Here is a 24,117-nt window from a genome sequence, read left to right on the forward strand (position 1 = left end):
TAAGCACTTTCTATTGATTGTCTATTTTGATTCTTGCTGCATCTCAACCTCAACTTTACAGATGAGGAAATGGAGGCTCTGAGAAGTGAGACGACTTGGCAGGACCAGAATTTGGACCCACATCTATGTGACCTCTGTGGCACCGCCTCCCTGTCACCTCTGCAAGTGGCCTCGCCAGGTCATTGAAAGTGCTGGGGAAGAAAAATGTCCTCTGCCCCTCGAGGTTCTTCTGGCTGCTCTGCGAATTAATTGATACGAGACAGATTAATAAGAGAAAATCAAGTTTAATTACATCCATGCAGAGAACCCACATAAATGTGAGAGATTCCAAAGACAGTCAGGCAAGATGAGGTATCTATGTCATTCTGGGCTAAGGACGAAAGGGTCTGGGGCCTCAGAGGGAAGGAAGGCCAGGCACAGGAAGAACAGGAAGGGTAAAGGTTTGCTGAGCAGATCTTGGCTCAGCAGATCCCAGGAACAATGGGACAAAGGGAGGGCTTGGATCAGACGGGCCTTGCCGGCCTCCTCCCTGTCCACCGAACCTGGTTCATGTCATACTGCCATTATCTATGGTGACAGCTCCCTTCCTGGAGCAGGTCCTCTCTAAAAAAACATTGTAGGCAGTTGGGGAAGTGGGGAAGTCGACGTTTCTTCCTGAGTCTTGTGGGCCTTGGTTGTTTTCAGTTCGAAATAATTCACATGCCAAAGTAGCACATCTTAGGGCAACTCGTTCTGAACCTCCAGGGTTCCCACCTCTGAAACTCCCCCTGGAAGTTTCACATCTTAAAAGCTGAGCCTGTGACTGTGGAGAGAGAAAATGGGCTAGTCGCTGAGTGGCGAGGGAGCCACCATGGGAGGGAAGACAAGGATTATAACGAGGACAAACAGGAAAGAACAAGTGGAAACACATGTCCCCGCGGCTCCTTAGAGCAGCTTCCCAGTCCCAGGAGCAGGGCCATCCGGTATTGGGGCTGGGTGCGGTCACCTGGCCCAGGAGATGTGCACTCTGCATGCGACCTGTTGAAAAGGAGCGCTTATTAATAAGGGCAAGACACAGATTGAAAAGGCGCCCAGAGTGGACACTTAGAGACAGGAAATGGAACAGATCGAGACCCGTGCTCTCCAGCCAACTTTCTGATTCATGAATACGGAAAAGTCTTAATAAGAAAAGGAGTGTTTGGTTTTGTCGTTGTTGTTGGGTTGTAGTGTGAATGTAGGGTGCTTTTGTTTGTTCGCTTGCTTGTTTGTTTTAAAGGAGGGATGGGTGACAGGAAAGTTGCCTGCTCCGTGATCTTAGGAAAAGCTGTCTACTTTGTGATGCTGACCGTTTCTGGTGCCTGGGAACTGGCCCCGGAAAGCCTCACATTAAGGTTACCTGTAAGGCTTGTCTCCAGTGGTCTTGAGAGCGGTGATCTGGGTCTGCTTTGGCATGGTTTGCGTGAACCCAGGAGGATTTTTCTTTTATTTTGATAGCAGTGTGGGTGGTTAGCTGTACCTCATAAGGTCTGTCCCAGCAAGGTGACAGCACATGCTTGCCTCTAAAGACCTTGATGCACGCCCAGTCTCCCGGTCAGAAGGGATGGCAAGGCTCGTCCGTCAGTGTGTGCCATGCTTCTTTCACCTGTTGGTGATATGCTTCTAGTATACTAGTTAGTTCCCCCAGATGGCTAGTCATGGCATTAAATTGTTCACTTCAGTCCTTGTAATGTTCACTTAACCCACAGAAGTTTGAGAGATGCCCATTGGGTAAGCATTGGGTACCCAAATGCTACTTCAAAAGGAGTTGATCCGTGCCCCTCTTTGGAGCATCCTGGATCTTTATAAGAGCCAAGGACAATGCTTCTGGACATTTAAGTCTGGTTTCTTGACAGATGTTTCCTGAAGTCCTTTCTCCGTCTAGATTGTTATGTCCCACTTACCCTGATGATCAAGGATGATACAGGGTATGAAATCTTAATGAGTACCCCAGAGTTTTTGCAAGCAAGTGGTTTATCTCTGCTGTAAAATGAGTTCCTTGATCTGATTCAGTCCCTAAAGGGATGCCAAAATGAGAAACAATCTCAATTATTAATTTCTTTACCACTGTTGTGGCATGAGCTGGTCTAGTCGGATGGCATCAGTCCATCTACTAAATGTGCAGAGAATAACCAAACAGTGAGAATAGCCCAAGGCTGAGGGCAAATGTACAAAATCCATCGGAAGTACCGCAAAGGGCAGCATGGACCTAGGAGGACGTCCTGGGGCATATCGATTTCTTCCAGAAATTTGGTGAGATTCACAAGTAGTACACAGGAAAATAATTTGGTCAGAAATTTTGTGGATGCTGAGGCAAAACCAATTGGCTTTTAGTTCCTTAACTATCCCCTACTGCCCATATGTCCCATTTGGTGGAAGAAAAGTACAAGCCAAAGGGTTGAAAAAAAAGGGGGGGGGAGGGCTATAGAAAGTCCATTTGGCCCGACAAATATATAATCCATCTGATAATTGTTTGGCACCCATTTGTATGCTACTGTCTTTTTCAGATTGTGGGGCATCTGCCTGCAAGTTAATCATATTGGTCAAGGACAAAGGCAGGTTTGCAAATTGGGTGGAGAGAAGATAAGGGGGGCCATTTGGGGCTGCATATTTAGCAGCTCTGTTAGTCCTATCCTTTCCTAAAGATATAGCATCCGTTTCCTTAATTTGGGAACAATGAACAAATGAACCACGGTGACTTTAGAAGGGAAGTGAATAGCTTGTAATAGGTCAACAATTATATGCCCATTAGCAACTGGAGTACCAGCAATGGTGTGCCAACAGCATGGCAGCCTCCAAAAGCATATTTGCAGGCTGCGTAAATAGTGGCAGGTTTCCCTCCTGCCAACATGCAAGCTCTAGTAAGAGCTAGGAGTTCAGCCACGTGGGCTGATTTTAACGGGCAAAGAATATGCCACCACTGTGCACGTGGGGAAACTATCGCATACCCAGTTATTATGTTTCTCCAGAAATACCATTTCTAGGAGCCATCACAAAATAGAAGTCAGTCTGGGTGTTTCAAGGGATGTCTGAGAGATCCTCTTGTGTCTTTGAGACCATTTCTATACTTGTAAGGCAATCATGGGGAATAGAGTGGGCTCTCCATCATCGGGGGGCGGTAAGGTAGCTGGATTTCAAGTGTGACAACCATCTAAGATGATGGAAAGGTTAGTCAAGAGCTTGTTCACAAGGGGTCTGTCACTGTGTAGAGAGGTGCTGGGTTTTATGAACTTTTAAGAGAGCAGACACAGCATGGGGAACACAGAGATGGATGTGGAAACCTAATGTAAGTGCGTTGGCTTTGTCAATCAAACTGGCAGAAGCCACTGCTGCATGCAAGCATGGGACCATCCCTGATGCCGCAAGGTCTAACTGGCACGAGAAATATGCCATAAGATATGTCTGAGAGGCACAAGATTGTCCTAAAATGCCAGTAGGAATCCCACGATTTTTATGGCAGTGTAGATGAAAAGATTTGTTAAAAGTCGGCAAGCCAAGAGCTGGGGGTGCTGACATGTTAGTTCCAAGGCTTCAAAGGAGGTCCATGTCTCCGAGGGCCAGGGTATATGGTATCTAGGAGAAGGGCATACAGATGTTTAGCAAGGGTTGCAAAATTAGGGATCCACAGGCAGCAATAGCCAGCTGCCCCTAAAAATTTGTGTAACTGCTTTCTCATTTTGGGAAAAGAGATGGATAAAATTGACTCAAGGCGTTTTAGGGTGAGCTTTCAAATGCCCCAAGATTATCTCATGTCCTAAGTAGGTAATAGTTGTTTGCACCCATTGAAGAGGGACTGGAGGCTCTCTGGCCTGGTTCAGCTAGTGCCTTTAGCAGAATGAGGGTCTGTAAGACCTTAGTTTGATCACAAAGTAAAAGATCATCAAGAGAGTGAACAAGCATGGAGCCTTGGGTAAAGGCTATAGAATCCAAGTCTGCTTCAATTACTTGGAAAATACTGAGGGAGACTCACAATATTCCTGAAGTATGCGAGTCCATGTTAATTGTCTCCCTCTGAATGTAGATGCAAAAAGAAATTTGTGAGTCAGGGTGCAATGGGATAGAAAAGAAAGCTGAGCAGAGATCAATTACTGTAAACCAGGCTGCCTCAGCAGGAATCGAACTAAGAATAATAGCCAAATCTGGGACTACAAGATGCAGAGGAAGAACAAAGGTTTCTGGCCCTTAGGTCTTGCACAAATAGATGGATCTGATTCCAGTCTCCGTCAAATTTACCTTCTTTCTTTACTGGCAAGATTGGAGTGTTCCAGGGTGAAGAAGTAAGGAAAAGAACACCCTGCTACAAGAGAAAGTCTATTATAGATTCAACTCCTCACTCAGTCAGGCTGGACAGAGGATCCAAGTGGCCCCCGCTTTTCAAAAGTCTGCGTTACACCACTTGGCGTTTATGAAAGACCTATATTGGTCCCTGCTTTTGCTAACTGAAAGAAATCCTAAGAGGATTTTCGTTTTTACAGAAAAAAGGCGAGAAGCAAAAATAGCATTCAGCGTTTGTTGCGCAGTGAGCCCTTATAGAGGCTGCACACGCCCCCAGCACTGAGAGCGGCCCCGCCCAGCTCCTTCCCAGGGACCTACACAAAGCATCTCAGCATCAAGACACCATAGCTTCGAAGTGTGTCTGTGAGCATCCATGCTTTGTCTTGATTTATTCTGTGCATCTGTTAGCAAGATGTGTCCTAAGGTATCATCAAAGCTAAAGAGAGGTTAATTTGGGGTCTGGGAACACTCAAAAATATTTTTCCACATAAACTGATAGCAATTGCTTTCTTCATTTTCTGCCACTTTGGCTTGCGAAAGATTTCATAGGGACACTCTACTTATCTATAGTGGCGGGAACCCGTATTGAGCTACTGATGGAATTCGTTTTTTCCTTCTCCAAAGTTAATGCAATGCACACAGGCTTGGCACTCAATCCAACTCCATTTGCGTGTGTAGCCCAAGGACTAATTAGAACATCTTTTAAACACCTCCTCTTGAGGGGCGCCTGGGTGGCTCAGTCAGTTAAGCATCTGACTTCAGCTCAGGTCATGATCTCAGGGTCCTGGGATCGAGCCCCGGGTTGGGCTCTTCACTCAGCGGGAAGCCTGCTTCTCCTCCTGCCCCCTTCCCCATTGCTCATGCTCTTTCTCTCTCTCAAATAAATAAATAAAATCTTTTAAAAAAAGATATTTTCAGGGCGCCTGGGTGGCTCAGTTGGTTAAGCGACTGCCTTCGGCTCAGGTCATGATCCTGGAGTCCCGGGATCGAGTCCCACATCGGGCTCCCTGCTCAGCGGGAAGTCTGCTTCTCCCTCTGACCCTCTTCCTTCTCGTGCTCTCTATCTCTCATTCTCTCTCTCTCAAATAAATAAATAAAATCTTTAAAAAAAAAAAAGATATTTTCAGAGGAATTAAAATCAGAATCAGTTTCTAGCAAAGGAAGTAGGAGATTTGGGGCTTGGTCTGAGGGAAGGGAGCTAAAAATGCCCTTTTCACTACATTTTAAAGTGGCATTAAATTTACATAACACACAAAAAAATTTACATAACACATCTCTACCAAAAAGCCTTGCTGGTGAGCAAGGCCTGGGGCACCTGGGTAGCTTAGTTGGCTCAGGTCATGATCTCTGGGTCCTGAGTTCAAGCCCCACGTCAGGCTCCCTGCTCAGCAGGGAGTCTGCTTCTCCCTCCCCCTCTGCTGCTCCCCCTGCTTGTGCTTTCTCTCTGTGTCAAATAAATAAAATTAAAAAAAAAAAAAGAAACTAGAAAGGTATGAATGGTGTTAAGAGAGCCTAAGATATTGGGGCGGTCTGGGATGTGGGCAGTGAAACGGGCTGCCCGGAGACTCGGACAACCTGGATGGAATCAGAGAGGATGGCTGGAGGGAAATCCTCTGAGCAGATAATGGAGAAAACCACACCAGTGTCAATTAAGAAATCCTGTTCTCCATCCTCTATTTTAGGCTTAATGGTGGGCTCTGGGGTGTGGCTGAAGTTCAGCTGACCTGTCATTTGAGGGGAAATTGTCTCTCAGGAGGAGAAAAATGAACTTTCTGAGGGTGATACAGTTTAGGGAAATTGCTTCTTAAACTCTCCTTTTTTCTTTCTCTCTCTTTTTTTTAAGATTTTATTTATTTGACAGAGAGAGACACAGCGAGAGAGGGAACACAAGCAGGGGGAGTGGCAGAGGGAGAAGCAGGCTTCCCGCAGAGCAGGGAGCCCGATGCGGGGCTGGGTCCCAGGACCCCGGGATCATGACCTGAGCCAAAGGCAGACGCTCAGTGACTGAGCCAGCCAGGCGGCCCCAAACTCTCCTTTTTTCTTAAGTCCAGCACAATTTTTCTTTTAATGTTCTAGGTTCTTGCAACATCTGCAATCGTCTGGAGGAAGATAGGGAATGGGCTTTGCATTCTCTCAGAGTCAAGCTTTTGCCTTTCCGAAGATTCAGGTTGCAAAAGCAAGAATTGTGGCTTTAAGGTCTTTTTTTTTTAAGATTTTATTTTTAAGTCATCTCTACACCCAACGTGGGGCTCGAACTCATAATGCCGAGATCAGAAGTCACATGCTCTATCGACGGAGCCAGCCGGGCACCCCTAAAATCTTTTTTTCCCCCCCGAGAGCTGGCACAGCTGGGCAAAGAGGAGATCTTGGAGCACCAGCCTCTTCCACTTCTAGGAAGTGCTCCTCTCGATGATGGAGACCAGAGAGAGTATTCTTGCTGGTCGTAAAGTGAAGCTCTCAGAACCCAGAACAAGATGAAAGGGAAAACCTCACCCAGTTTTTTTTAATATGCACATTAACAGCTTTAGCTAAGCCTTTGGTCCCTCGGAGGCATGCGCTACAGGGTGGGGGACTGTGTGCTGTCTTACAGAGCACCTGTAAGACCCACGGAAGTGTCCTTGAGGTTGTCAGGTGACCTAGTGTCCCCTTAACCCATTCTGTGGCCCACTTATCTGAAAAAGGGAGTCTCGGGGTTAGGTGGCAAGTGCTCTAACAGTTCGTAAGTGCTCCATCTGTGCCCACCAATTTTGTGACTTTGGCTTCCAAGATGTCCCTTAGCAACAGCCTTTACCTCATGTGCACGTTGACCCACAGCACAGCTGTCTAAACAGACACTGGTCTGGTGAGAACCATGAGCTCCCCGAGTCTAAGGCCACTCCAGCTGCAGACTTAGAGGACCTACACCTGCGTTCATACCCTATAGTTTTTCCTTCTTACGACAAATGACACAAAAGACACAGAGAAAAGCAGTGACTCTCTCTGAGAGGAAATGGATCCATAAAACCCAAATTTACCAGAGTCACTAAACCCAAGGAACTACTTCCACAAACATTTTCCTGCTCATCTCAATTTAGAGATAGAAAAAGGACTCTCCCCACTTTGGCTCCACCAGACCCCACAGAAAGAGAGTCCGGGCTGTTGACAGGGTAAGAATTCTTACCTCTGCTGGGCGGTTCGTCCTAGGATCTCTCCTCTGCAGCGTCTCTGGCCAGGGAAGTCTATTCTGCCAGTTAGGCCAACTACTGAGGAGGAAAAATCTTCCTCTGCCCCTCGAGGTTCTTCTGGCTGCTCTGCGAATTAATTGATACGAGACAGATTAGTAAGAGAAAATCAAGTTTAATTACATCCATGCAGAGAAACCACATAAATGTGAGAGATTCCAAAGACAGTCAGGCAAGATGAGGTATCTATGTCATTCTGGGCTAAGGACGAAAGGGTCTGGGGCCTCAGAGGGAAGGAAGGCCAGGCACAGGAAGAACAGGAAGGGTAAAGGTTTGCTGAGCAGATCTTGGCTCAGCAGATCCCAGGAACAATGGGACAAAGGGAGGGCTTGGATCAGACGGGCCTTGCCGGCCTCCTCCCTGTCCACCGAACCTGGTTCATGTCATACTGCCATTATCTATGGTGACAGCTCCCTTCCTGGAGCAGGTCCTCTCTAAAAAAACATTGTAGGCAGTTGGGGAAGTGGGGAAGTCAACATTTCTTCCTAAGTCTTGTGGGCCTTGATTGCTTTCAGTTCAAAATGATCCACATGCCAAAATAGTACATCTTAGGGCAACTTGTTCTGAAAGGAATGCCCAGGGTCCAATTCTTCTCAGCTCCTAGCCAACAACAACAACAGAAGTAATAATAAACAAACCCCTCTTGATGCCACACTCGAGAGTGTACAGCGCACTTTCAGACCCTCAGCCAAAACAATGCACCATTCTATGGGTTTCTGCAGGACTGACCCAGGATAAGGAGGGCTTTGCTCAGAGTCACAGAGCCAGTGTCATAGCAAGGGCCAAGACCCACAATTGGGGCCCAAACTCCGTGCCAGACACCCCTCTGCCCTCTTCTCTCTTCTTGGTCATCTGCCGGAGCCAAGAGGGGGTTGCATTCTGCTTGGCATGGGCACAGTGCCACCTTACTTGGACCCTCCAGAGAACTCAGTCTTTCCCACCTCACTTGGCCAGCCGACTTCAAATAGGCTCTGGAGTCGCTCACATATGGGTGTGAATCTCCAGGCTGCAGAGATTCAAGTTCACCCGTTTCTCCCCACTGCAAGATAGCAATAATTGTACCTATGTCATGGGATTGCTCTCAAGATGAGAAAAGGTAATAGATGTGAAGTGTTTGACCTGCCACGGGGAGCACTAAATTGAGGGTAGTTAATATTTCCATGTTTATGGTGATGGGTTGATTCACTTATTCAAAACTATGTGGCTCCTGCCGTGCGCCAAGCCCTCTGCTCGGCTCAGAGAAGATGCGAATAGTACACAGCCTGTATATTCAACAGCTCAGTCTAGGGATGGGGGCAGACCTAAGCAGATGAACCAGCGCAGTGAGATGCATATGGCCTTCTGGGGCCCAAAGTGCACCAGGTACAAAATGCTGTGGGAGCCAAGAGAACAGACAGAGGATGCTGATTCCTCTTTTCCCTCCCACCTGTCTGTCCGGTCTCACCTTCCTTGAGGCCCAGTCTTGCCACCTTCTCCCTAGAAACCCGATCTTGTTATGGTGGTGCTCGGTCTTCATTCCCACTCTACCCCTGGGGGAGGCCTCGAGCAATCTCTGCTCTCTCATGACTCCTTGAAGCATTATGATGTTTTTAAACTCCTTTGTTGATCACAGGAAACCCCGGTGCTTGTAAATATCCACACTAGGATTTCTTGAAAAATGTGTAAATGACAAGCCAGCGAACGCAAAATGCAATCAGAGTCATCCCCTGCCCCCCGATCCTTTTCAAACCCTTGTAGAATGTGGGCTCAGAGAGAGACCATGACTTACCCTCCCTCCTGCAGAGACTGTGGGGCAGAACCGGGATGAAACCATGTCACCACGACTAGCTCTGTGGCTGTCCCTGCTGCCTCTTTAGAAAGAACAGTCTCCCCTCGGTCTGGATTTACTCCATGACAGTCCACATCCGTGCACTTCACACTTGTACCACCTCATTTGATTGTTCCCAGCACTTAAGGAGCGGAGAAGGGTGGACACAATGACCCCCCAGTCACAGACAGGGCTTCCAAGGCTTTGAGGTTCAGTGATGGCCCAGGGCCCTGCGTGCGTCAGAACCCACTGCTTCAAGCTCCAAACCAAGCGCTCTTTCTGCAGCACTGCAGCCTCAATAAGCCGGCCGTGATGAGTGTCTCCTACCTCTTGTGCAAGCAGAAAATACCAACACTGTGTACATGGAGAAAGGACCATGCCCGTTTCCTGCTCCTGGGTTCTGTAGAAACATCCATCTGCCCCCTCCAGAGGACTTTTTAGCACCACCTCTGGACAAGGTCCTTTGAGAAAAGCATGACATCATTTCCTAAACTCTGCAATCCGGGAAGTTCGTCTTCGAAAAAAAAAATCACAAAAGTGAACCCCTGGCATTTCTTATCTCCCTTCTTCTGCCCAAGCTGGTCTTGCACAAGCAGGATGACCTTCCATTGGGTGACAAGTATGTTGTAAGGGAAACGTTTACAGGCACTACAGGAATGACCTGGTGCCTCGCCCACCTCATTAGAATTCTAATTAGATGTGTAGGAGAGGCTGCTATAAATGGTAAGGACATCCCCAGCCGTCTCCCCACACCTTCCGTCCGTCTGTCCGTGCCATTCCCACAGAAGAGGCAGAGGAAGGCAAACATGACGGGTGAGTGCATGGCATCTTCTCTCCAGGTCCTTGCTGGAAGCCCAGGCTTCTCCCGGGCCAGCCTGAGAGGCCCGTGTTTGGCTTGGGACAACTGCCCTGGGGGGCTCTGAAGGTGAGATCTTAGTACTGAAGGATGGTATTCACGGGCGCCTCTTTCTCAGGGGCTGCCTCGTCCCTCCAGCGCGATTCCAGGGGTAGGACATGTTTGAAATGTAGTCCTGAGTAATGGCCGGGTATTCCACCCAGCTGGACGTCACATCCCTTAGACAGATGGACATGCCTGGCCTTTTCAAGCCGGCTGAGCCCTGCTTCCCCTATTTCTCAGTGCAGTTGTTCCAGCTGTCAGGAACGTAGGCAAAGGAAAGCACATCTCAGTGCAAGAGAGAGCGAGAGTGACAGCATGTAAGTTTATTTAAAAAAAAATCATTAGCACAGCTGGAATGCTCCTAAGTAAACCACACATCCGGAAGCACCGCAGGCTCTTTGAAAGCGACTTGATGAGCTGAAACCTCCCGTGGCAGCAGGAGTAGGTGTGCCATGAAGCTGTCCCTTCGAGCAGCACCGGGGAAGGGGGTGAGAAAGAGCTACGGGGAGTACAGGTTCTTTGGCCCTGTGGTCACTGCTGAGGATCTGGGCTCTCGTTAGTCGGTGCCCCTGCCAGGCAGCGTGCTAATTATTGCCTGTCAGGGGTGCTCAGCCTCGTGGGTTGACTGCAATGCCAAACCCAAACAGGGCATGAGTCAAACCTGTAAAATACCATGAATGGTCGTTAGGACCTCGGGAAGGTTTGCCAAAGAAACCCTTCAGCATGATGCAAAAGGCGAATGCTGGTTACTTGGGTAATCCCAAATCCCAGGGCAGGGTGGCTGCGAACACGAGCCCCTCCCCTGTCCCCCATTTCCTCCTGTGAACATGCATTCGCGCCAGGTTGCTAACAAGAGCTCTGGACCATACAGACTGTAGCACGAGGGGATGTCAGTGTGACCTAGGCCATCTCCCTTCCTCCAGGTGGGCAGGCTTGCCGGGGTCACATAGGAAGTTGGGAGCAGAGCCCAGATGAGGTCCCAGCAGTGCCCTTTCCACTCTGTCCTGTTACCAGAGCTGAGCTCAGAGATGAGCACGTGTGGCATCTGGGACGCGGGAAAACGGTACTGACCTTGGTTTCTCCTTTGAGCTCTCTTCCCAACTGCCTTTGTGTTTCTTGACATCACCACGCCCCAGGTTCCCGTTTGTAAGATGCAAGGCCTGGAGTAGACAGACTCCGGGCTCCTTCTGTTATTGACCACTCTCACCATGAGAGGAAACCGGGGGCAGGGAGCCTGGGCCCCGGCACATGCTCACCCCAGGGGGCGAGCGCACGGCCATCACTCCGCAGGCCCTGCAGGGACCCCCCCCATAGCTTGCCCGCCGTGAGACCACCCCGCAGCCGCATGCAGCCTGTCAGTGCCCGTGACTCGTGAAGACTCTGAGCTCTAAAAACTCAACATCTAAATCAACCAGAGATGTCCTAAGGTCACGACAGAATGTAGACACTAGCCAGTTAGGAAAAAAATTCAATTTTTCAAAAGGCAGGGGAGACACAGGTGGATACCTTCATTCCCTTGGATTTGTCACGTTGTCACGCATGCAATTCCTAGCTCAGCACCAAGTCACTCAGCCAGGCAGTGCTCAGAAGAAGTTTCTTGAATAAATGAACTTTACGCGTAGGACAGCCAGGGAAAGGAGCCACGGCAGGTGCAGTGGGGGACCCAGACACAGGAGCTGGAGTCTCTGCCCTCAGTGAGCTCACAGCCGGACCGTGCTTGGAAACACCAGTTCATAGGCAAGCGACCCGCAAGGCAGAGTGTCATTAGGCTGCATTGCAAATCCAAATCCAGCACTGTGGGGGCTGGCGGGAGGAGGACATTAAGCTCAGCCAGGGTTTGGGCTAGGGGAGGCCCCGGAAGCAGATGGCATTTGGTCACAGACAGTGAGTTAGGCGTGGTCAGGAGCCTTGTGGGGTGAGGAGTGCTTTGGGCACAGGGAACAGGGAAATGAATGTGGGTGGGTCGGCAGGTGTGAGCCAGGGTTCCAGGGGCGCGTCCGGCTCCTAACTAAAGGTTCTAGTTGGAATCAGCAGGGACTCAGGTATTCCACTCCCGCTGGAGGGAGGAGCCTGGACGGTGGTGGGGACGGTGGTGGGGACGACAGTGGCAGAGGAAGGCCTGGCTGGCTGTGCTCTGCACAAAGTGGTGCAGAGCCCACCTGGAGGGGGAGCCTTGTTCCCCACCTCCAAAGCCACTTGGGGGCCCTGGGTCAGAGGCAGAGTCCTCAGGGTCCACACCTGCGGGGGGCCAGGACCTCTGTTCTGGGGACTAACCCTCGGTCCCCCTGGGCCGGTGAGCTTTTCTTGCCAGCTACTTTCCCGGGCAAAGCACAGACCTTCCCTGGACTCGTGCCCCGTCTGCCGAGGACCTGTGCCATTCTGGGCTGTGGGTCGGCCCCAACACATTTTTCCTTGGAGCTGGGACACCGGTGGCTCTTTCTGCTATAGAAGCAGCCAGGAATTCCTCCTGGGGTCCTGCCCCCCTTCTGTAAACTCAAGAGTGTGCAGGGCTTCGCCTTGCAGTGGCGAGGCAGGGGGGGTGTGGGGGGGCGCTGGCTTCCTGTCTCAGCCCCCTGGACCAGAGCGACACCTAGGCTCCTCTGCAGGCACATCGCCCCTGCGGGCTCAGGGGCTCAGGGGCTCAGGGGCTCAGGGGCTCAGCGCTGTAGCCGCTCAGCGGATCAATGACAATAAGCTGCCCCTTCTCTGGCTCAGCTCCCCGCCCAGCTTCCTGTCACCTGGGGCAGCCCCTGCTCCCTGTTCCCCGGACCCAGACCGGCCAGCAGCTGCATCTCCCTGCGGTGAGGGCTGCCCAGGGTTCCACTTTTGCCGCCTAGGATTCCATGCGGAGGTAGAACAGCTCCAGGGTTACAAGTGCACATCCACAGATGTGCCCGGGGCTGAATCTTGGCTCTGTCCTTACCAGCTGAGTGACCGTGGGCAGGCTACTTAACCCCGTGTCTCAGGCTCCTCATCTCTAAAATGGGGCTGCTTTAGGGGCACCTGGGTGGCTCGGGCAGTTAAGTGTCTCGATTTCGGCTCAGGTCATGATCTCAGGGTCGTGGGACCGAGCCCTGCGTCGGGCTTCACCCTTAGTGGGGCATCTGCTTCAAGATCCTCTCTCTCCCTCTGCCCCTCCCCTCACTCGTGCTATTTCTCAATCTCTCTCAAATAAATAAATAAGTCTAAAGTAAAATAAAATGGGGCTCTTTTGGTATCTGCTTCATAGGTGCTCAGGCCACATATTTTATTATTACTTGGAAACTTCTTTCATGAGCCTCTTCTCTCATTGCCTTGGGGTCTGAAGAAAACCCCATGAGATGAAGTCCATTTTTTAATCAAGGAGGAATTCCCAGGACCCTGCCCCGCTCCGGCCCCCTCACCAGCCCCTCTCAAGTCCCCAGTTCTTGTCTGCGTGCTGTTTTTCTTCACCTCCCGTAATCTCTCCATCCGTCTCCACCTTGCTGGGCTGCACTCCACACTCCCCAGGGCCCACATGCTGGCCTGGGGTGTGAGCCAAAGTAGGAAATTCTTTTCCCTATCGCTTAGGAGTGGAGGGAACAAGGCCCCAGGGTTTCTGATAGAGGCTGAGGGATGCGTTCAGAAGGCACCTGCCTTCCCTGCTCTTAGCTTAGTTTCCTCCTCTGTGAACAGGAGCCTGTGATTTCCCCCACCTCCCTCCCAGAGCAGCCGTGTGGCTCAGGCGAGACAGTTGGTGGGAGAGGGTGCTGATGTGTGGTAAATGGTGAATAGGCCTAAGGGAGGGATTCTCAGTCCTGCCTGCCTATTAGAATCACCAGGCAAGTTTAAAACAACAGAAAAAAAAAAAAAAACCATAAAACAAAAAAAACCAAACCACCAATGCTGACCCTATGCCTGAGACGCTAATTGAGTCAGTCTAGGAAGGGGCTTAGGCCAATAGAACACTCTGCAGGTGATTCTTATGTGTAGCCAGGGTGGAGAACCCCTGGTTCAGGAGCTTCTGACCTCTCTTTGGAAGTGAAGGGGCCACGGAGTCCTTCTTCCTTCCCCTCCCCCTGACCACATAACATCAAGGCAGGGAGTAGGCTACGGGTGGCCCCTTCTCTGTGACAGCTTCCTGGAACTGTGCCCAAGTCATTGACTCCACAGTCCCCTTGGTTAGCTACAGGGTGGCAGCTTGGAGTCATGTGTGGTCAGGCAAAACTGGCTTCCAGCCTGGGCTTGGGTCCAGGCTCTGCCTGAGCATGTGCTATTTGGCAAGTGACATCACCTAACTGGACTTTCAAATCATTCATCCGTGACATGGGGATAATGACATCGTGGGGTTTTTGTCACTATTGAGGGACATAATGCAGGTAAGATGCACCGTGCCTAGTGCGTCTGAGGTCCTCAATGGCAGCCAATAAAGAAGCTCAAACCCTCCTCTATCCTGTGCTGCTATTGGTGTTATGTGTGGGATCCCAAGGGATTTGTCCTCTGCACCCTCACCTCTGGGGGCCCGGGCGTTAGTGATGGGATCCCGATAATAACCCTACCAGAGAGGACGTTCCTGTCTCACTGTCCCCTTCTACAGATGGAGAAAGCATCGTCCAGAGATGTGGAGAGCTCGCCCGAGACCTCTCACCCCTTCAGCCCAACAGTCCAGGGTTCATTCCACATGACCCCAGGGGGCCTTGCTAGCCTCTCACTCAGCTGCCAATGGAACCCCGTCTTCCCCACCACCTGGGTGCCAAGAAACTCTACCCCCCCGCCCCCCGTGCTGCACGGGGATCAAATATGTCTGACTGTGGGGGAAGGACAAAGGGAAACTGCCCAGGCTCAAGAGAGTTGAGATCTGAGAGGAAAGCCCTGTGTGCCTGGGGCCGGTGCGGGGTTGGCCAGCAGCTAGGGGTCCCAGGTGCCCGGAGGGGAGCAGCAGGGAGAGGAGGGCGAATTGGGAATGGCTCACAGCCCCTCAGTGACCAGGATTCCAGACCTAGTTTCTGGGCCATACTCTGCTTCCAAACTACTCTGTAACCTTTTGGAGGTTCAGTGTTCTTCCTATAGTATGGGAATATTGGATTACATCGCTGTTTTTCAAGCTGCCAGTTGTCACTCATTAGATTGTAAAATCAGTTCAGTGGATTCTGACCAGAAATCAAAAAAAAGAAGAAGAAGAAGACAAAATATCAGTGAAACGCTATCTGTTATAGACCCATGTATTTAAACACTCTCTAATTTTTTAATGTGGTTTCTAACAAAATGCTTGAAGACACTTGGCTAGACGATTTTTAGTATATCTATCAGCCCCAAATAGCTCTAGAAACCTGTAAGATAAGAATCTGTCTAGGGAGGGGAGATGGGTCTAGGGTCTGGGCAGGTGGGGAAGACCCAGCCACCGGAGTATCAGTTGTCATGCTGGCCCACCTGCCGGCACCGGATGGTGCGGTCCTCCTGGAAATAGGACCACATGCAAACCCCAGGCACACACCGGACAACCCCTGTCTGCGGCCAGTGATTCAGTTATAGAGCCAGGCTGATGAAGATTGAGAGAGCTGGGATCTGTTCTATGCTTCTCATGTTATCTCTGACAAACGTGGACCACAGAATGAGTGGGTAGGAGTTACATTTCAGAAATATGGGATTGGGCTTGGTTATGAATGACAGTGAACTCCCAAATAGCAATGGCTTAGAGAAACAAGACAGAAGCTGGTTTCTTTCTTAAACGATAGGTCTAGATGTGGGCCCTTCTGGGCGGGTAAGGCAGCGGCACGGTCCCCAGCGGCCTGACTCTGTCCAGGCTCCCACTCTGCCATCCCCAGGGGATGGCCCTGCATGGTCTCAGATGGGCTCTGTCCACATCACACCCGCACTCCAGGCAGCAGGATGGAAGAAGAGGGAGGTAAGTAGATTCTTAATGGTTTGCCAACCATTTTTAAAAAGAGGTTTCCTCAAAAGAATTGAAAACAGGTATTCAAACAAATACTGGCATAAGCACATTCCTAGCGACACTCTTCACAGAGCCAAAAGGTAGAAACAACCCAAATGGCTCTCAGTGGATGAATAGGTAAGCAAACTAGGCTACAGCCATACAACAGAATATTATGCAGCCATAAGCAGGAATGAACTCCTGATAAATGCTGTCACATGGATGAACCTTGAAAACATTATGCTAAGTGAAAGAAACCAACCTTGAAGGCCACAGAGCTGTGTGATTCCTTCCATATGAAATGTCCAGAATAGGCAAATCCATGGGAACAGAAAGCAGGTTGGAGGTTGCCAAGGGGGAATGGGGAATGACTGCTAATGGGCGTGATGAGCAGATCTGAAATCGGACCATGGTGATAGTTTCCCAACACTGTGAACATACTACACACCACTGAATTGTACACTTTAAAATGGCTAAAATGGTAAATTGTATGTTCTGCGAATTTTAGCTCAATTAAGGGGGAAAAAGAAGAGGTTTCCTGGCAGCTATATAACTTCTGCCTACAGGCCATTGGCCGGAACTCATTCACGTGACACCCCCCCACACACACCAGCTGCAGAGGAGCCTGGAAAATGTAGTGCCCAGTTATATGGGGGCTTTTATTACCAAGAAAGAAGGGGCGAGGGAATATCGAGATAGACGCTTAGTAGTCTCTGCCACGTTGGGACTGCTGGCGGCACTGATATTCTCAGAATAGAAGATTTGGGGAAATTGCCCCAGGCCTGACCCTGGAGTCAAGCGCTAACTCAAGGAGGTGGCATGGAAACGTAAGAACACTGGGAAGAGGGTCCAGAGATGTCCCACTGCGGGCAAGCCACCCTCTGGGCCTCCAGGTGCTCACATCCGGAATCAGGGTGTGAGTTTATGATCTGTTCTCCATGGTTTCTTTCCCTCTGATGTTTTTTAAGAGTGTATGTTCATAAGTCAAGTGTAGGAGTCATGCAACTCTCCCTTCCCTCCTTCCTTCCTTCCAGACTGGGGCGGAATACAGCCCTGAGCCTCATAAATGTCCATGAGGTTGTAAACTCTAGAAGAACCTTACTTCTCCTGTCCTCCCCCTGCCCTTCCCTACCCTTCCCTTCCCTTCTACTCAGGCAGAGGGGGCTGGGATTAATGTTCTGGCAGCGGGGGGGGGGGGGGGGGAAAGGGAAAAGGGAAATCCTACGACAGGAACATCAGATCCCTGATTTGAGGGCTGGCAAAGCCGATCCTAGGGTTCAGAGACAGGACAGTGACTGAAGGAGACAGCTGTGGAAGGAGAAAGTTCTCCAAAACCACACCAGAGGCTTTACGAGCATGCACTCAACCTGCCAGTCCTCTCGGGAATGCAGAGACAGGCTGCTCCCCTTTTATCCACCTCCCACGTAGAATGAACGCCCTTTTGGAACACGCTTCTCTTCCAGACGCTCCCTCTCGCCTCTTTGTCAGAATACAAACGGCAGCAGGGAGGATAATGTATATAGTGAGGTCCCCTCACCACCTGGGTAACTTATGGACTGAAGGTCCTACATGGGTCCCCCTTCCAGGCAGAGAACTGGGGACCACGGCAGCAGAAGAGTGTCAGTAAGACCTGGGTTCAGAACCTGACTCTGCCAGTTACTAAGTAGACCTCAAATAAGACATTTATCTCCTTGAGCATCAGTTTCCAATTTGTATAAGGATTCCAGCCACGATGTATGCAAAGTGCTCTGTGTATTGTTAACAGCAGTTGACATGCAGTAGACTGATGTCAAATGTGAGGCCTACTTCCCCTCACCTTCCAGCTCAGAGAAGCCCCTCATGGGGAGCTTGGCTCCTTTGTGCCATGGCTCATGCTTGGGGTCAGGAAATGCAGAGATGACCATCACAGTCACTCTGAGCGAAGCCTCACCTCCTGGGGCATGCACAGAGTTCCTCATCTCCTTCGAGGATCTCTGCAGCCAAGTACCTGCAGCTCAGCCTTTTCTTTGTCGTGTTTCCTACAAACAAGCCATTGGTTTCTGGGATGAAAGGGAGAAGCCCCTGCTAGGGACTCAGCAAATAGTGTATAACCCCTGGTGGTGCAAAGAAGGAGGGGAGGCAGATGCAAGCTACAGACATGGAACCCCTCTTTCCTTACCCCTGTGCTTGGTAGAGGGCTGTCTGGGGACATACGTTCTGCTCTCAAAAAGGTCATGGTCTAAAGTAGTGAGCTTCACCTGGAGGAGAAAGGCATGCTTCCTTTTGGGTTTGGAAGGGGGAGGTGAGGAATCTCTGGAGACTCATATGATCTGAAGCTACATGTTCCTTAGGGCTCTTCTTTTCTCTAAAACAAGACAGAGAGTAAAGCTCTACGAGATAGCAACTGGCAGGGATGTGCGGTAGGTAGTAAGCAAGTTGGTAGGAAACGCGTTTAAAACGATGGGACCATTGCCCTAGAAAGACCAAGCAACTAACAAGCTAGCTCTATACACGTGTTATAGAGCTCAGTGTTTGCCCAGTTATACGGGGGTGTATAGAGTGTCTCAGATCTGGGCTGTCATTCAGTATTTATGTACAGGAACGTTCATCTTCTTTCCGCTGTCCCTTTATTCAGTAGATACTTGTTGATCGCATGAATGCTTTCATTTCCCTGAGTTTGTGCAAAACTTATCACTTTATTCTTTCAATACTTCTCTGTTGAATGAATGAATGAATGAATGAGTGAGTGAATGGCAGATGTCAATGAATGAATCTTTCGGACCCTGAGCCGGTGGCAAGATCACTTCCTGAACCCCTTCTCCAGCAGCAGTCTTTGGCTCGCCACCCCAAACAGTCTGCATTTCTCCTGAGAGAGAATCTATGAGGAGCCTCTGCCCATCTCCCCTGCTGCTTGGGTGGGAGCTCCCAGCCCTGGGCCTGCCCTGGAGCCCCACTCTCTCCCACTTCACCTTCCTCTTGCGTGCAGAGCCACTGGGCTAGCCAAACAACACACCCGCTTGCCCTGCCTTGGGAATCTTCTGGGATTGCTGCCTCTGCATCTAACAAAATTCTCTTCAAGACCCGACATTTTCAATGAAACTTTTTCTGATCCCTACAACTGAGAGGGATTCTTTTCTGCCTGCATCTCCTAGGCGCCTTTTACTCTGGACAGTGGACTTACCCCATTACATCATCCATTCCCACTTGTCTTACCCATGGCTGAAGCTCTTTGAGGGTTAAAACCACTTTTCATGCATTTTTACGCCTCCAACATTGTACCTAATGTAATGTCCTACAAATAAAAAATGCTCTATGTATGTTTATTGAATGAATGCCCCATACTCACCTTTCCTTATGGACAAAATTTTGAGCTGTAGTCATAATGGTCATTGCATGATGAGTCTCTGTTTGTTCATTTATTCCTTCATCCATTTGTCTATCTGTTTGTCCTAACACAATCAAGCAATGTGCTAGGGATCAAAATATGAAGATCAAGAATGCACATTCTGATGGAGAGAAGCAGACACATATAAAAAAAAAGGTTGTGCCCGGCACTGGGACGTGTCACCACACTCCCATCATAAAACCAGAAACCAATTGGGTTTGCAGAAGAAGGATGATAGAACATCTCAAAAGCAACTTGAAGGAATAACATTTCTCAGAAGGTTGAGCTAGGCTACCCTCCCTATACATCATGGCAATCATCATAAACCCTTCTCAGTTTAGCTCCACAATCACATAAGAAGAATCTGGGACCGGGGAAGGGGGGTTCGAGGTATTTGTCCTCAGGGTCTTATCCAGAGGTCTCATGGGGCTTTGACTGATCCCTATATACCATTCTTGCAAGTGAGCATCTGAAAATCTCCTCCAGGTCAGTGACCGCCCCATCTCTTGGCCTAGAAATGCTTCTCAGTGTCATGCCACCCCCAACCCCAGCCAGTAGTAGAGGCGCATCCCACACCCAGGGGGTGCACAGCTAGAGAAAGTAAATATACGAATAAGCACTTGCTGGATCCTGGAGTAGGTAAAAAGCACCTGGTGTCTGGGAAGGTGCAAAGGGAAAAAGCAAGCAAGATTTTCCCTTGGTGGGTGGTGGGTTTGAGACACACAGCCTCCTCCCGGGTCAGTCTGATGCCCACCCCCCACCAAAGTAATGATGCTGAAGCGACAGAATATGCTTACACAGAACTGGTTGCATGGTTCTCCTGGCTGGTTGGGTGAAGCTACGCTGAGCACGTGGCCTTGGGGCCTTAAAGCTGAGTGACAGGTGACCAAGTAGAGGGGAAGATAGTCTCAGGGGTAGTGTGCACAGAGGTTCGGCTGCCTGGACGGGCAGCATGGGAAACAGGTTATGAAGTGTTTGTTATGCTCAGTCAAGGTCTCTGCATTTTAATGTGCTTCTTCCTAGAAGTCTGGCTCTTCCCCAACCAGCCCCACCCAAAAGCTATCCTTTTGGTAATTGCCCCACGCCACCATCCCTTGCCTTCCAGGACCTCAGGTCCCCCCTCTGTCTTACAGCTTTAGAACCTCAGAACGTTAACTGGCAGACGACCTCCAACCGGCAGGCACATCACACAGACAGGTTCTCCAGCCAGGAGCTCATCTTGCGGAGAGGCCAATCCTTCAATTTCTCATTGAGCTTGAACCGAAGTCTTGGCAATGGAGAAAGCCTGGGTTTCGTCGTCTCCACAGGTACTTGCTCACCACTTCCCCCCAACAAACACACACACCTAAGCAGCCCTTGGGGCTGTCCACCCAAGGGGTGGTGGTGTGACATTGGGGTCACTAGGCGCTGGGCTCCAACCCAGCCCTGCCGTTGACTTGATGTGACCTTGGGCTAGTTCCTGCCTATCTATAAGCCCAAGAGTCCTACTAATCAAGTCCAGAGAGATTTGGCCTACCTGGTCTCTCTGGTTGCTTCCAGTGTCATCATGTGGTGCTTCTGTGGTTGATGTCCCCCCAAAGCGCCCCTGCGGTTGTACCAGGATCGGATCTCTCCCCACAGTCTGGCTGGCACTCCTTGGTTCCCATTGTCCTCTGTCTTCTTTTACAGGGCCGTACCCCTCAGAGTCGGCCAGGACAAAGGCTGTGTTTCCACTCTCCAATGGGACAAGTCGTGGGGGCTGGAGTGCCCAGCTTGTGTCCAAACAGGACAATATTCTGACCATCACCATCTCTAGTCCTGTCAGTGCACCTATAGGATGGTACACACTGAGCACTCAGATCTCCTCCCAGGGCAAAGACTTCATTCTGAAACTTGGGATGTTCGTATTGCTCTTTAACCCCTGGTTGCCAGGTAGGCACCTAACCAACCACACTCGCGGCCAACAGCTAAGCAGTACCGACGATGGAAAGGAGCTGAGGGAATGACTTTTACAGGCTCAAGTTTGATTAGGGAAAGTTTGTGGCCTATGGAAAGAGTATAGAGGCTAGGAGTCAGAAGCCATAGATCTGAGTCCAGCTCTGCCAACTAACCAGCTCTGTAAGTCTGGGCAGTCTATCCTTCTGAGCTTCAAATTCTTTACCATTAAAATGGAAACCCTGCTATTTCCTCTGGGGCTATTGTGGGGATCTCATGAGCTTTTACAAAGTGCACAATATGGTATAACTATAAGGGACAATGACCACAGTACAATTCTATAGCATGGAGACAGCTTCTCGCCTGAAGGAGAAAGTATTTCATTCCTAGGGTCTCATTTTCAGACCCTCAGGTCATCCCGGCTTCTTCAAGTTCATAGTTGCCACAATATGAGTTGGAAGCATTAGATTTCAAGGCTTCATTCCTTAGTGGAGGTTGAGGGAAGGGCTGCAGGTATGGTTTGCTCCAGCCACTAAGCTGGTACTCAGGAATGGGAGGAAGACTGGTTTCTATAGTCCTCTGTAAGATTCTAGTTCATGACATCTGATTTTTGTATCAAACAGAGGATGTTGTCTTTATGAGTAACCACGCTGAGAGAGAGGAGTACATTCAGGAAGATGCTGGCATCATCTACGTGGGGAACATGAATCGAATTGGCATGGTTGGCTGGAACTTCGGACAGGTACAAGGGTCATAAGGAGGCTGGGGATACTGTTCTTATTACCCAAGAAGCTCTGTGGCTGGCCCTGCAGAGAGGTGGAAGTTCCCAACTCTATTTGCCTGCCCTTCTATTCATTCACTTACTCATTCCGAAGACATTTACTGACCACCTACTATGTGCCAGGCCCCAGCTGCACACTTCTGCACCCAGAAGGGAGATAAGACACATTTTCTATCTTTGAGGGGCTCACGCTCTAGTGGACAAAACAAATATATAACTAAATCAATACAATGGGGTTTTTACTGGTACCATGATACGCAGATGAGGATAAGGCCTAGAAGAGCCACTTGGGACAAAAGTGTACTTTCTGTTATTCTTTCCATGTAAGAATATGACAGAACTTCCCTGGTAGGAGCATTTGGCCTCTCAAAGCCATAGCTTCCCGGTCCTTCGTTACTGTGACCTCCCCATCTGAGTCCACAGAGCTCCTAGGAAACATTCGGGGATCCCCTCCACCTCTCCTTCTTTCCAGCATATAAGTGAAGATATTAGGGTGGGTGGGGTGCCTTGGATATCCAGGAGGGGATGGGCAGAGCATGGGCCTCCAGATCCCGATCTGTAGTCAACCAGAGCAAGTCAGCTATATATTTTATATGTTGGAATTTTTCGGCCAAGTTTCATTGGAAGGAAGAAAAAAGAAAAAAAAAATGTGTAAGGGCATGCAGTGCACCTCAAGGTGGAAGGGAGGCTGATTTTGATGGCGTGGTCTGGAAAAGCCTCTCTTTTAATCAGAACTTTTAATCAGAAACCTGAGGGAGGGCAAGGGTGTTAAATAGATGTCTTGGGGAAAAGCATCGGAGGCAGAAGGAACAGCACATGCAAAGACCCTAAGGCAAGAGAAAGCGGAGCCTTCTCCATTTGAGAAGAGGTGACTAAAAATAAGACTTATTTTGGGAAAATGGCTTCAAAATCTTCTTTTAGTGGGATATTTTATCTTTATGATTGGTTTCCCAGAAGTCTAAATAATATGCTCAAGACCATAGAGTCAGATGGAAACTTTGAAATGAGCTTGGCCTGATCCCCTGTTTATACAGACAGAGAAATCAAGGACCAGGCAGGCTAAGAGATTTGCTCCCAAGGCCACGACAGTGAGGGAGTCTCCTTCAGTTTAGGGACCTCGACAAAGGGCCTGGTGGATAGCCAGGGCTCTGGCTGAGTTTGCGGGCTAGAGGCTGGGCAGCTACTCCTCGGGAGCTCTCTGTCCTGGGGGCCACAGAGTGGAAGGCCCCAGGTCGTTCCTGTGGTTCTCTGCCGCGTAGCTCCTGTACCCTTAATTAGCCAACACTCCATGTCATTTCTTTCACCATCACCTATGGTCCCATTTTGAACAGTTCGAACAAGGCATTCTGAACATTTGCCTCTCGATCCTGGATCACAGCCTGTATTTCCGCCGTGACCCTGCTACTGATGTGGCCCGCAGAAATGACCCCAAATACGTCGGCCGAGTGCTCAGTGCAATGGTGAGTGATAGGAAAACCATAATAACCAGTCGTTACCGTAGATCGAACTCATGGGTTCGGTACATGTGTTAGGTACATGTGTTCCTTACATATGTCATCTCATGGAAGCCTCACAAAATATGGTTGGTGGTTATGACCATCCCACTTTGCACACACAGAACATGAGACTCCTCTAAATTAAAGCACTTGCCTCAGACCCCTGGTGAGTGAACGGCAGAGGCCGAACCGGACCCAGGTCTGCCCGGCTTCAAGGCCCTGTCCACTCTATCTTGGGGCCTTTCTCAGATGATAAGGGAACTTGCCCTTTTGGTGTCTCCCAGGCTAGGAGGATACAAAGCTGAAACTCTGCTCCATCACTGGGCCTCCTGGGGAAAATGGTAAGTTCCCAAGTGAGCCTGAGGTATTAACCTCCTTTGCTTTGATCCCTGCCCTCCACAGCAGAGTGTTCAGATGTCAGCCTGGGCCACAGCAGGCCGGCCCACTCAGCATCTA

The 24,117-nt window shown here is 49.7% G+C and overlaps 1 protein-coding gene and 1 long non-coding RNA gene across 2 annotated transcripts in view; one reads left to right on the forward strand and one right to left on the reverse strand.

The window, feature by feature from the left end:
• Positions 1-277: 277 nt before the first annotated feature.
• LOC141370243 (uncharacterized) lies at positions 278-7,945 on the reverse strand. Its single transcript, XR_012374132.1, has 3 exons — positions 7,451-7,945; positions 1,376-1,621; positions 278-1,017 (listed from the first exon to the last, which is right to left on the reverse strand). It is a non-coding gene; the product is annotated as an uncharacterized lncRNA (long non-coding RNA).
• A 2,029-nt stretch (positions 7,946-9,974) lies between these two features.
• TGM3 (transglutaminase 3) overlaps positions 9,975-24,117 on the forward strand; it is a 39,898-nt gene continuing 25,755 nt past the window's right edge. Inside the window, exons 1-5 of the mRNA XM_073878473.1 lie at positions 9,975-10,131; positions 20,604-20,777; positions 21,139-21,381; positions 22,008-22,126; positions 23,497-23,625. Coding sequence (XP_073734574.1) covers positions 9,975-10,131; positions 20,604-20,777; positions 21,139-21,381; positions 22,008-22,126; positions 23,497-23,625 — 822 coding nt within the window. The remainder of the gene's footprint in view (positions 10,132-20,603; positions 20,778-21,138; positions 21,382-22,007; positions 22,127-23,496; positions 23,626-24,117) is intronic.

Source organism: Callorhinus ursinus, unplaced genomic scaffold, assembly GCF_003265705.2.
Source record: "Callorhinus ursinus isolate GAN/ISIS: 27379988/994484 unplaced genomic scaffold, GSC_fseal_2.0 scaffold29, whole genome shotgun sequence".
NCBI lineage: Eukaryota > Metazoa > Chordata > Mammalia > Carnivora > Otariidae > Callorhinus > Callorhinus ursinus.